The sequence below is a fragment of the Pongo abelii genome, chromosome 6 (assembly GCF_028885655.2).
Source record: "Pongo abelii isolate AG06213 chromosome 6, NHGRI_mPonAbe1-v2.0_pri, whole genome shotgun sequence".
In the NCBI taxonomy this organism is placed as follows: Eukaryota; Metazoa; Chordata; class Mammalia; order Primates; family Hominidae; genus Pongo; species Pongo abelii.
The window spans coordinates 89,562,215-89,576,118 of NC_071991.2; the positions used below are offsets into that span (position 1 = coordinate 89,562,215).

At 35.7% G+C, this 13,904-nt stretch overlaps 1 protein-coding gene across 3 annotated transcripts in view; it reads left to right on the plus strand.

Moving 5' to 3' along the window:
* The window catches only part of ELAPOR2 (endosome-lysosome associated apoptosis and autophagy regulator family member 2), a 179,619-nt gene that overhangs the window by 135,624 nt on the left and 30,091 nt on the right, over positions 1-13,904 (plus strand). For 2 of the 3 annotated variants that reach the window (XM_002818284.6, XM_009243065.4), the window contains 6 exons: positions 3,812-3,902; positions 4,575-4,677; positions 8,278-8,415; positions 9,929-10,192; positions 10,890-11,063; positions 13,138-13,327. In XM_002818284.6, coding sequence (XP_002818330.2) covers positions 3,812-3,902; positions 4,575-4,677; positions 8,278-8,415; positions 9,929-10,192; positions 10,890-11,063; positions 13,138-13,327 — 960 coding nt within the window. The remainder of the gene's footprint in view (positions 1-3,811; positions 3,903-4,574; positions 4,678-8,277; positions 8,416-9,928; positions 10,193-10,889; positions 11,064-13,137; positions 13,328-13,904) is intronic. The other variant, XM_009243064.4, reaches the window with a different exon arrangement.

Consider the following 13,904-nt stretch of genomic DNA (forward strand, 5'->3'; position numbering starts at 1 on the left):
TCAGAAGACCATGCTAAATGAAAGAAAAACAGTAAAATCTAAGTTATGTATTTTAAAAGTATACACTAGACAAATACTGAAAAGAATGTTAAAAGGCTATTCCTTGGAGATGGGAGAGTTATGTGAAGTATGAATTACTTTATTTTTAAATTTGGTTTACTGTATTTAATATTCCTTATAGACACTCATTGCTTTCAAAATCAGAATAGTAACACAGAATATTTATTTAAAAATATATTCATTTGACTCAATAACTATTTTATTGGTATTCCTTTTTAGAAAAATATTGAATATACAGAAAAGCTTTACAAAAATGTTTATTATAGTTTATATTATGTTACTTAAAGGTAAAAACAAATGGTTAAAATGGGTGTGTAATCAACAGTAGGTAAGTCCTATAGTGGGAGCAATTTGGTGAATTATGCAACTTATATTTAGCTGAATAATAAAATTATTTCAGTCATTAACATGTTTATGAAGTATTTATAAAAGTGCTTATGAAATAATGTTAATTTATAAAAGCATGATACAAAATTATCTATAATAAAAGCTCAGTGATGTAAAAACATGTATGCATTGAAAGAAAGTGAAAAGAAACATCACAGCATGTTAATGGTGTTTTTTTTCTAGGTAATGAAGTTATAAGTAATTTTAGGTTTCAACGTTTAAATTTTTCTTTAAAATTTAAAATTTCTATGATAAATGTAAGTATGATTTTTAAATACAAAGTAATCTTAAAATATAAAATATACATAGAAACATGAAAAATATGAGATTCATTCTTACGGAAAAAAGAAAATACAAAATTATGTATACCATTATTAAACTGTGCCTATGGACAAAGACTAGAAGGGAATGTATAAAAATTATAATAGCTGTTAGGTGTTAGGTTAGAAGTAAATGTTTTTGAAATCAACATTCTGGTTGACACTTTTCCATATAGTTTTTACGCTTGAGAAAGGATAAAAATAACAACTAGGGCACAGTAAAAGGCAGTATTTCCTAGGTTTTCTACTGACTTTGGTATGCCCTGGTTGATATGAAAAAATAATCTTAATTTTTATATTGATGACATGTCAAAATTATGATATTCTGTGTATATTGGGTTAAATAAAATATATTAAAATTTCACTTCTTTCTTTTTACATTATAAAATGTGGTCCTTAGAACATTTAAACTCACAGGTGTGGCTCACATATTTCTCAATTGGATAGCAATGGTCTATCCCTTAAGGTACTTATATTGATATTAGCCATCAGGTTTCCCTTTGACACCATTGTCCTCCTGCTTTTCTTGTCCAGTACATTACCCTGCGTGTGTCTTTCCACATACAGCTCTGCGGTCACGTTGGCAGTCTTGAGTTCTGAGTCAGGGGGTTCAGAGCAGTAGATTCTTTTATTTCTTTTCTTTGGTGTTCTTCCTGCTAAGGGTATCATGAGTGTTTAATTTCTTAGGGCTCCTGCAACAGAGTGCCACAAACTGGGTGGCTTCAAACAACAGAAAAGTATTCTCTCAGAGTTCTAGAGGCCAGAAGTCTGAAATCAAGGTGTAGGCAGGGCTATGTTCCCTCTGAAGCCTTTAGGGTAATATCCCTTCTTGCCTTTTCCAGCTTCTGGTAGCCCCGGGAATTCCTTGACTTGTGACAGCATAACTCTAGTCTCTGCCTCCATCTTCACAGGGCTGTCCTCCCTCTGGGTCTGTGTGTCTCTGTGTCTTCAAATGATCCTCTCCCTGTGTGTCTACGTCTGTGACCATATTTTCCACCCCTCATAAGGACACCAGTCATTTTGGATTAAGGCCCATCCTAAAAACCTCATCTTAACTTGATTATATCTATAGTCTTTATTTCCAAATAAGGTCCCATTTATGGGTATTGGTGGTGGGGATTTCAACATATATTTTCTTAGGCACATAGTCAACGCATAACAACAAGTGTTCTGTTCAGCCAAACCTGTGGCTGGAGTTGCTCCAAAAGTGGCTGGCAGGGGGGCTCCCAAAAGGGACTTCCCTAAACTGTCCTGAGACAGAGCCACTTGGGATTTCAACAAAAGAAGCACTAAACACCACAGTGATCAGTCCAAAGCATTTATTAGGGGAATTTACCTACAAAGGGGCCTGTAGCATACCTCACAATGGACAGTAAGACAAGGAATGTTCTACTGAGGTGTGTCTGGAATGAGGGGAGTTGGGTTGTAGAGTTGAGATGAGGGTTTGAGGAGTTTGGCTCAAGGCTTGGGCTAGTTTCTTTCAGTATTTTAGACAACAACCTAAACACCTCTATCAGTGCCTGGGAATGTTCAAGGCCCTGGCTTGGAGTCAAGCCTGCAGATAATGGAGAGGACATGCCGCTGGCCAGGTCTCAAAGGGGTCAGGACACTCTGTTTCTCAGGACAGAGAAAAAAGTGGAGGACATTGGGGAACTCTCAATAAGTGATATTCAAACATGGGAAATGTTTGTTTCCTCCTGCGGGGGTATTAATCCTCCAAACTTAGCTCTCTTTACCATCCTTGTACTGCCTTCTTTTCTTTGCCCTTCCCTGCTATTCTGTCCCTCCTCATGGCATTTCTGAACACGAGGAGTTATTCTGAGAGAAACATTTCATAAAGTCCTCCCTTTCTTGGTATAGAATTGCTCCATGTGGGAATATCCTTCTGCTTTTTATCCCTATTGGAAGTTTACAGTCTCTTTAAACCTAAGTGCCTCTCATATTGCTTACACTGCAGTCAAGGGCCTGTTGTCCCACTGGGTCAGACTGCTTTATGGCTATTCAACTCTTAGAATTCTATACCTGCTTATCTCTCTTTTCAACCACATTAGATAACCAAACAATGGACATCTCTCTTATAAGTATGTAGATTAGTACATACTAATTATTTTACATATTATTTTTAAGTACATATTATTTTTAAGACTAGCTTGATTGATGTATAGTCAACGTATCACCTCTATAAATTGTTGATTGTAACATTTCAAAAATTGCCAAGTCAGTCTAGCACTGAACCAGCCTCTTCCTTAGTTTCTCTCTTATACCTCTTGCAGTAGCAGATACTGATATTTTCTTTTAGAGATGGAAATGCCAATGCTGAGGTATTGCCATTAATTAATAACCTTGCTTGATGTTATTTTGGAGAGGCCTCTCTCTTCCTCATTTTACTGTGGCCATTTCAGTTTATATTGATTGTTACTTTGCAGAAGACAGACCTCATAATGGTTCTCTGTGCACAGCTCTATACTGTTGACAGTTGTGTGTGTCTGTCTCTCATGTTCTACAGACTCCTCAGTGAGGGGGACTTTGTCTTACCTTCCTATCCCAGTGCATATCATAGTTCTTGGCACTCAGTAAATGCTAGTTGAATAAATAAGTGAATGAATGAAGAACAGGGGTTAAATTAGGGAACAACAATACAGCAAACTGTAAGAATGAACCTCAGGTCCCAAATCTTTTCTATTAAGTAATTTGAAGTTTCTATTGCACATTGGTTGCCTGAAGACTAGGATTGTTCATTTCAATATGTTAGAGTAGATAGAGACCATTTGTTTTAGTTAAAATACAAATCATGCTTCACTGAGAAAACTTGTTATCCCATTAAATATCTTTTATTCAAAATAATGTGTTGCTTGGTTCCTCTTGGAACATCTACCTTGGCATGAAATTTGCAACTGTGATTAAAAATAGGGAATTCATTTGTAGCATTTCTAACTTTGAACAGAAACACTAATGCTTCTTTTTATTTTTTACCTTATTTAAACAGATTGTTGGAAATCATTAATGGAATTTTTATTAATAAAAATGACTTTTATTACTTCTAGGTTGGGAGGTGGCTGGAGATCATATCCAGAGTGGGGCTGGAGGTTCTGACAATGATTACCTGATCTTAAACTTGCATATCCCAGGATTTAAGTAAGGAAAACAATTCTAATTCTTTTCTGTAAGAATCCTCACACCTGTTTCCCCACAGAAATAAAGAAGTAGGGCTACTTTATGGAATATATTAATATTACAAAAATACTTGGTAAATAACAAGCTGTCACAGGGTAATGTATTATATTGAAGAATATCTGTAGAATTAGTGATTGAGAAACAATAAATGTTAGTTATATATTACTTAGATAAAGCTGAAAAATTTAAACAATAGTGTGTCCAAATGCTACAATAACTTTGATTCTTGGATGCTTAATGAAGAGGTCAGTCCAAGTTGTTTGCAGGAGTATCTTTTGGTTTATTATCTATTTTTTCTCAGTTCTCTTGGTAAAATAGTATGTTAGAATTTCTTAATCCCATTTCGTTTTAGTTCCCGTGTTGAAATTACCCAGTAGGAGTCTTTTCTTTTAGGATGGATGGTATCATTTACAGCAAGAGGTTCAAGCATATTACCATGGTTATGTGGACTCAATGTCTACAAAGGGTGTGGACAGGTAGGATTCAGTGAGGAAGCAGTTGTGGGTGAGGGAAGCGGTAGATTAGAGGAAGAGAAGAGCGTGGCTTTTAGTTTAATAAAAACAGTGGCTTAATTTTATTCTAAATTGTATTTAGAACATACTATGAATATTGCCATTTTAATCTGTCAAATAGACCACCAACATCTATGACTGGAGCCACGGGTTCTGAACTAGGAAGAATAACATTTGTCTTTGAGACCCTCTGTTCAGCCGACTGTGTTTTGTACTTCATGGTGGTAAGTGGATGGGCGGCTTTCAAAGGTAGATTTCTAAGCTTAGCATTCTCCTTCAAGTGTAAATTTATCTGTGGCAAGTTGGGAAAAGAATTCCTTTTTTTTTTTTTTTTTTTTGCTATTCTTAGCACCTTTCACAAACATTAAAAAATATCTAAAGAAGTAATTAAGAATTGTGCAATGAAGTCCACAAATAAAGTGTTTATTCCTCATGGGAAAGACTAAGTGAGGGAGCCCGGGTGACTGATAGAGGCCAGGGAATATTAATCTGGTAAAAAAAAATTCCTTCATAAAAATGTCACCAGCAGAATGAAAATTCTCCCCTGATAACCATTCAGCTATTCAAACTATCCGGAAGGAAAAAACATTGTACTAATAAGTAAGGGCAGAAAATAATGGAGATGTAGAACATTGAGAAGAGAGCATTTAGAAAAAGACTACTATGCTCATGTCATAATTTTGCCCATTTCTTTTCTAGATGTCATACAAATCTCTACTCTTAGCTTGAGGAAAGTATCACCACGAAATTTACTAAGACCTCAAGTGAGATTTAGAAGGTTGTTGGCTAAGAATTTAACATTACAATTAAGTAGTTACTTCACAGACCTGCTTTGTTTTTGTGTTTTTTTTTTTCCCAATGACCTTTTAGTAGCCAGTTAACAGTTTATTAACAGTTTTCTCTGTGATATGCAAAATGTGAGGAGACTTAAACATTTATTTGTGATTACTGATAGCTTAAATGAAGGCAGACTTTTTTTCTGAAAAAAGTATCAACTTTGTAGCAGTAAAAGATCATGAATAATCTTCAATACAGCCATCTATATCACAAATAACCCACAAGTCTTCAATTCTCCCAAGTCGGCCTCCTTATTTCTTTAGTCTGTTCTTCTCATACTCAGTGCCATTGCTGAAATGCAGACTAATATTATCTCTTAACTGGATTATTCAGTAGTCTCCTATACATTCTTCTCATCTCTACTCTTTCATCTATACTGCTGTCAAAATTATATTTTTTTCTTTTTGGAGACGAAGTCTCACTCCGTTGCCCAGGCTGGAGTGCAGTGGTGCGATCTCGGCTCACTGCAACTTCTGCCTCCTGAGTTCAAGTGATTCTCCTGTCTCAGTCTTCTGAGTAGCTGGATTTACAGGCATGCACCATACGTCTAGCTAATTTTTATATTTTTAGTAGAGATGAGGTTTCACCATGTTGGCCAGGCTGGTCTCGAACTCCTGACCTCAGGTCATCTGCCCACTTTGGCCTCCCAAAGTGCTGGGATTACAGGTGTGAGTCACCGTGCCCAGCTAAAATTATCCTTAAACATAAAAACAACAGTACAGGCTGGCATGATGGCTCAATTCTGTAATCCCAGCACTTTGGGAAGCTGAGGTGGGTGGATTGTTTGAGCCCAGGTGTTTGACAGTCTGGGCAACATGGCAAAACCCCATCTCTACCAAAAAAAAAAAAAAAAAAAATTAGCTGGCCACAATGGCGCACGCCTTTAATCGTAGCTACTTGGGAGTTTGAGGTGGGAGAATCACCTGAGCCTGGGAGGTCGAGGCTGCAGTTAGTCATGATCATGCCACTACACTACACTGGGCAACAGGCCCTGTCTCAAAAATGAAACAGAACAAAGAAAACACCCCAAAATTCAACAGTAGAGGCATGAACAACAAAGCTATCCCTTCCCTTGGTGCTTTTTATGGCCTATAGCAATGATTCTTAAAGTGTGACCTCTGGACCAGCACCACCTGGATCCCCTTGGAAATTGTTAGAAATGCACATTTCTGGGTCTCAGCTTAGTCTTACTGAATGAGAAAGTCTGTGGTCACAGCAATCTGTATTTTAGCAAGCATTGAGGGTGGTTCTGAAATACTTTAGAGTTTAAGAACCAACGGCCTCTGAATACACTTCAAACTCTGCAACATGGCGTCTCTATGGCTCTTTGTATTCTTTCTCCAGCCTCTGTTTCCAAACCTGCTTTTATGACTCACCTTTCTTTAGTCACCTGAATTTGTTGGTGTTAGTGGAACACGCTGTACTTTTTCATTCCCTATATGTTGACACTCTAAGCTAGAATGACATTTTTCCTTTTGCTGTTTTGTCTGGTGAACTCCAATCATACTTCAGTAGCAGCTCAAACTTCACCTTTTCTCAGAAGCTCTCTCTTACCCTTTTCAGTCAAGTTAGCCACTCTCTCCAGTGTGCTTCTAAAATCCTTTGAAAAATCCCTGCTTTAATTATGTGAACTTATTTCTGTTTTTGTCTCTCCCACTTGACCAGGCATCCCTGAGAGTAGGGATCTTATGATATTTGTATTGAGGAAACAATCCTAGAGCTTTCAGCTTTTAGCAAAGTCTGCCATTTTCTTTCCTCTTTGTGTGATTTGATCTTCTCACAGGACTTTTGGAGATCTCAAACTAAATAATATATAAAATGCTTTGAATGTCATGTAGTGCTTCATAAATGTAAGGTGGTATTATGTGCACTAATGCATTAAATTTCAATTATTATAACCCATAATGATGTTTAATGAAGCACTATCGTTATATTATGAACTGCTTTTTGGGAATGATGATTTCATTGTTTGGTTACATGAGGATTTCTATAATGTATGATGAGCATTTTCTGTTATTCCTATCTGTGGTGTGAACTCAGGATGTGTCTCTTCAGAGCATATTTGGTTACTTTATCACATGTTTGATTCCGGTATTATCAAAGGATGAAAAACAAAGAGATTTGTCTTGAGCTCATGAAACCTTATTGCTGGCATCCCAGATAACTAATGGAAGCCCATCCAAATTCCTAAGTGATCTATCAGGATTTCTGCTAGGAAAATTAGAAAATTCAAGGTTTAGGCTTGGTTTTCTTTTTATATAAATTAGATGTGTGTTACATTATCTGGTCAACTTATTAATATTTGCTTTCTAGTCATGTTAATGACAGCATATCAGTTGGACTATCAAAAATTTGTGTGATTTTAATATTGTCTTGAATTTAGTTAAATAAATAATAAATAAAATATAAATTAAACCTTTTGGAAGTCAAGTATAAGCAAGAGAGGATTTCATGAACATAAAATAACATTCTGCTTAACATGCACTTGGATAAAGTAACCCTGGAAATTGCAAGTATAATTCAGGGGAACTTGGAATTCCTATATAAGAGCTCCCTATCAGAATCTCTGAAGGAAAAAGATAAAAAATTTGAAGGCTTTCCATTCAATGATAATTTTAGAAGTTTATTGTAAGAAGTTTGAGGAGTTATGTTTCCTCTTCTAAGTACATATCCCAAGCCAGATCACACACATGAAACGAAAATAGACAATAAAAACAAAAAAAAACCCAACCCTTAAACATATTATGATTTGAGACCTCTTCCAAGATATATGAACAATGTGGTTGATATATTGTGATTACTGAGTGAGGTGCCTGTGCAGACTTGAAGGCAAGTTTTAGGAGTTCTGGGATTACATGTTCTGTTTGTAAATAGTCATAAACTGTAATGGGTTTACTTTAAATATGAATACATTTGTAATATATACACAGGTATATTAATGTTGAGTTTGTGCTTTATTTGAATATATTTTTTCCACTATGTTTTAGGATATTAATAGAAAAAGTACGAATGTGGTAGAATCATGGGGTGGAACCAAAGAAAAACAAGCTTACACCCATATCATCTTCAAGAATGCAACTTTTACATTTACATGGGCGTTCCAGAAAACTAATCAGGGTCAAGATGTAAGTTCCAAGCACTTTTTTTTTTTAAACACACTAATGATGCCCCCTTGTGGAGATGCATACAAAGTGATAACTCAAATTTGGAAGAAAGGACTGCTTTTTAAAAAATATGGAATGAATAATCTGGTTATGGAGTCAGTGGTATAAAATGATAATTTTTTATTTTTTGAGAGTAAGAATGTATGGAATAAAATAACAACGTGTCTTTGAATTGTTCTTCACTCTGAACAAATACAGTTTTTGGAAACTTATGAGAAGGAAAATCTAATTTTGCAGTTCTCTAACAATAACTTGTTTTTAAAGCTTTCTGAGGCTTTGTGAAGATGGGCAACTTTCTCCGTCTTCATCTGAGTCATCTGATGTTTAAGAGCCATTAACTAGTGTCATTTTATTTTTTCGTTACCGTAATATTTCCTTTTACAGCCTGGAGAATGTGTATGTACCCACCATTGAGCTAACACACAAAATCATTTCCTTTCTTTTATTTTCCCTGCCAGAATAGACCTATTCCTCCCCTAAGTATATTCCATTGTACCATATGTTTCAATAGTCGCAGGACTTATTTTGTGGATCTCTATAGATGTAACCTTCCCAAGGTGAGAACAAGATAAACCACTTGTTCAAAAGTGGCCGTAATGCTATGGTGGCAAATTTATGGCATTTTCTCTTCTTCACTTCAGGCTTTCAGTGGGGAATAAATTCCCCAGATTGTACTTGACTCCAGTTATTCCTTATGAAGGTTAAGATTACCATCCTGTGGGGCATAAACATGCTGGAATCTTTCCTTGCCTTCCATTTATCTTTGTCCCAGACAAAAAGCATTAAGTAGTCTGGAGTAACACTGCTCTGTACCGACAGAGAGATGCCCACTGCTTAATTAAAACCAGACCTTAAAGTGACTCAGTGTTACAAAAAGGAAAAACATAATAAGATCCAGGTTTTTGCTCTCTAGTCCACATCTTTTCTGTATGTTGATTAGGGAAAGGACTGGAGAAGGAAAGGAAGACTCAATGAAATGGTGTGATTGCATTGATTTAACACAGTTAATGTTTGTGTGTGACTAGAGGTCCTAGTCTTCCAAGATTTTCTAATGCCCATCTAAGGCATTTCTACCCTGCCACACTTTCAACATCCTATTGTATCATTTGATTTAGGCTAAGATGTGAATAAATGATGATGGGAGATAAAAACTGTTCCTCTCTTAAACTATACTAGTTCTTCTAGATATGACGTCTATAATTGCATCCTAATTTATACTAATTGTGACAGATCTCACAGTAATTGTGGCAAAACTCCTGGAACTATATTATTGCAGAAATTAGTTTCTAATGTCAAGATTTAAGACTTTTTAAAAGAAGAACCAAATAGCAGTGATATTAATCTATTGTCAATTACAAACTATTAGGCTGGAACACTCTATTTAGTTATTTTGATGATATCAACATAAGACATAATCTGGTTGTACAACTAAGCCCCAAGGCAGAAGTCATTACTTTATGCTCTTTTTTTTTAGAATAGACGGTTCATCAATGACATGGTGAAGATTTATTCTATCACAGCCACTAATGCAGTTGATGGGGTGGCGTCCTCCTGCCGTGCCTGTGCACTCGGTTCTGAACAGTCGGGTTCATCGTGTGTCCCCTGCCCTCCAGGCCACTACATTGAGAAAGAAACCAACCAGTGCAAGGAATGTCCACCTGACACCTACCTGTCCATACATCAGGTCTATGGCAAAGAGGCTTGTATTCCATGTGGGCCTGGGAGTAAAAACAATCAGGTAAGTGGGTCTGCATTTCAGGTATCCCCATGAAAGCACATTTTAATAGAGAAATTCAAGGGTTCTCCTTAATGTTTCTCTGGGAGCTATATGAGGTTGCTATTTATTCTGAAATAAGACTTTCTGCTTGTCATTTCTGTTTTCTCCCTTCTTGCGTTTATTAAACACTTACTGTATGCCATGAAAGTACTAGTTACTAGTGACATAAAATATTAAAAGCTCCCAAATAAGAATGATTTTCCAAAATATTAAAACTGATTTCTTGTGTATTGTTTAGGTACAGCAGATAAACTACCTATCTGTAGGCTGGCTATAGCAGTCATCTGGGAACAGCTAGTGTTTCTTATAATTTTGACTGGCACAGATTGATGCCATATTATGAGTGAAGGACAAAGCAGTTTTACTGTCTGTTTAAATTTACGTAACAGAATTTTGGCTATTTCCTAAAATACCTTTCTACAAGGAACAAACTTGAGGATAACTTTACTCTGTCTTTAAATTATTCTGAATTTTCTGTACGTTGTTTAGAAAAATCTAGTTAAAGTTTAGAAATTCTTTATATTAGTATGGTAAAGTATATTATAGCTAAGACTAAATTACTGGAATAGTTTTTACACCTAGAACTTTTTTCAAACACATTTTAGTAGCAGCTAATATTTTCTTTCCTGCTATATTGTTTCTTTATCTTTAATCAAAGGACCATTCGGTTTGCTATAGTGACTGCTTTTTCTACCATGAAAAAGAAAATCAGAGTTTGCACTATGACTTTAGCAACCTCAGCAGTGTGGGCTCATTAATGAATGGCCCCAGCTTCACCTCCAAAGGAACAAAATACTTTCATTTCTTCAATATCAGTTTATGTGGGCATGAGGTGAGTTCTGGCTGTCAAGGTGAGATGGACCTATATTTCAGCTCCAATCAAGTTGATATTTTCTGTGTTAATGGACCAATAAATTCTCTATGGATATCAACCAAGTGTCAGAAACTGAGGTTTGATTGCTTAGATCCTCTATTGCCACCTAGAATATTGGCAGATTTCTCCACCAGGGGCAACCTTGTCTGGTTCTCAGTGTATCAAATCACTTATGCAGTCAGTTGAAACCTGAAGCTTGGAGCTATGGTGTAAGTGCTTTGAGGACATTTAGTTTTCATAAAAATGGGTCAGGGTTGTCAATCTTACCTCTTTAGGCAGGAAGTTATTTGAGAAAGTTTTACTGTTGTTTATGTTGTCAATTTTGTGTTTTAAAAAGAAAAGGACTTTCAAGAGGAAGTTTGTCCAAAATAAAAAGGAGACACACAGGGCCAAATATCAGTTGATAAGGTAGGCTTAAATCATACAAATGGGATTTTATATTCTGTGAGAAGAAGAGGTATCTTAATTGATACTGGCAACAATGGGGAGAGGTTACAGGACCATGATGCCCAATATTTTAATGGACATATGAGGTTAGTGTTGGGAAGTATGTATAGGTATATACCTACAGAGTAGAAACAGAATAAGGCATTTCCTCCATGTCACTTCCCATATTAACTCCTATATTTTCAGTTGTCTTCATTATGAAATACTGTGCAAAGCTTTGCACAAAGGAAACAAAAAAAGATCTGATGACCACAGAGGTTTTCAAACAAAAAGATCCATAAAATTTTACATAGTATGACAGTTGTCCTGTTTTGATTTTACTTGGGGTGATCCAAGACACTCAGTAGATTAGTTACTTAGTTCACTCAATAAATATAAATTAAATACCTGTTATGTGCCAGATACTGTGGGAAGCAGTGAATAAGATTAATTCCATTATCTACCATACTTCTACCACAATCTTATTGTACATTAGCACTACCTCTTTTTCCACCTTCTCTTCTCTTCTCTTCCCCTCTGGCTTTTATCTCTTTCTTTCCTTTTTATTCTTGTTTCTTTCCTTTTAGCTTCCACTATTTTCCTTTTTCTTTCCCCAGTACATTTTCTCTGCTCTTTTTCATTATTTGTTATTGGCTTCAACATTTTAATTTAAGCCTAGTAAAAAAATATATACTGGTGAGAAGGCCTATTGTCAGAAGGCCTGGTAGCAGGAGAAAAATTTATAGGTTAGGTCTGCTAGCTGCATTAAGAAAGAGAAACTTTTATACTTTTCTTTTTACACATCTGTGTACACTCTATATCTAACACCAATAAAATAGTTTTCCTATATTATTTTTACATTTACTTTGTAGAAATTATGGAGCAAGCTATAGTCCTTTGCAGTGGGACTATAGTATATTTAAACATATTATATTTAAACAATTTTTCCATTTTTTGTAAGTTATGTCTTCCAATTATTTTCTAAATTATTAAAAAAGCAAATCTCTGTGTTCCCTTTAACTTGTTATACAGTTGAACAGATACACATCATTGAAACTAAGAGTAGGTGAATAAAGACACTTGTAGTGACCAACTATTTAGAATTCAGGTGTTATTCTAGAATTTTGCTGCAGTACGACTTTTGTGCTTTCTTCTTTAGCCTTCACGTTACCTTTCTGCTACACATAGGGTCGTAAAGGAAAAGGAAGACCAACTCTTTTTCTTTGACATTGAAGCTTTCATCAGCAGTTTTCTGGTCTCTTTGCATGCATTGTTACTCTATGAATTGAATATTTCATAGATTTCTTTTCTTAAGTTTGATGACTTTCATTTATCACAAATGATGCTTGTAGTGGGAAGAGCAGTATAGTCTTGAATTACTGTATTTGTTATAACTGCAGACTCTGAAGTTTGGTTGAATATTGGACTTTCCTTGAGAGTTTTTAAAAAGTACTGATGGGTGGCTAGGCCTCATACCAGATCAACTAAATCAGAATCCTTGCAGTGAGGAGAGAGCCACTGCTCTTCTAGGGTCACTAGCTAGTCAAGATTAAGTTTAGAGATTGACATCCAATAAAACCTTTCTTTTATGACTTTATTTTCCTAGGGGAAGAAGATGGCTTTCTGTACCAACAATATAACAGACTTTACAGTAAAAGAAATAGTGGCAGGGTCAGATGATTACACAAATTTGGTAGGGGCATTTGTATGCCAGTCAACAATTATTCCTTCTGAAAGTAAGGGTTTCCGAGCAGCCTTATCATCACAATCCATCATTCTGGCAGATACATTCTTAGGTAAGCTTCCTTTGGTTCATATATGCATGCATACATTTATTCTTAAATTATGCTATGGATAACTTGTCATTGTATTGGTGTTTGCTATAGATAATTAAGGCCCCCACAGGTAATTTTAAATTGTCACTTTGTAAGATGGTTAAAAAACTCCTACTAGTGGGGACTATTGATTAGTCTCTGAGAAGTTTCTGTATTTATGTATTAATTCATATATAAGTATGACATTTTCTGAGGGTCTATGCCTGTCATCAGACTTTCTAGAAGTTTAAGAGGCAAACCAATTTTAAAAATCAAAACTGAAAACAAAATAGGAATAGTAAACAAACACAACTACACCTAAATCATTTGTATGCCACCAGTTTCCATCACCTTTTCTCATACCAAAAGGAAGCAGGTGACAAACAGCAAAGGTGAGGTTGCTGAGTTTCATTCCTCATGTTCTCTTTTTGTCTCTGTAGTCCTGGCAGCCATAGGTAAGTTTCAAGAAGAATCTAGCTCTCTAATGAGTGATTCTTAGGGATCAAATTTATTATGATCTCTACAGTGGGGTTAGGAATCTGTGGTTTTAACAGGCTTC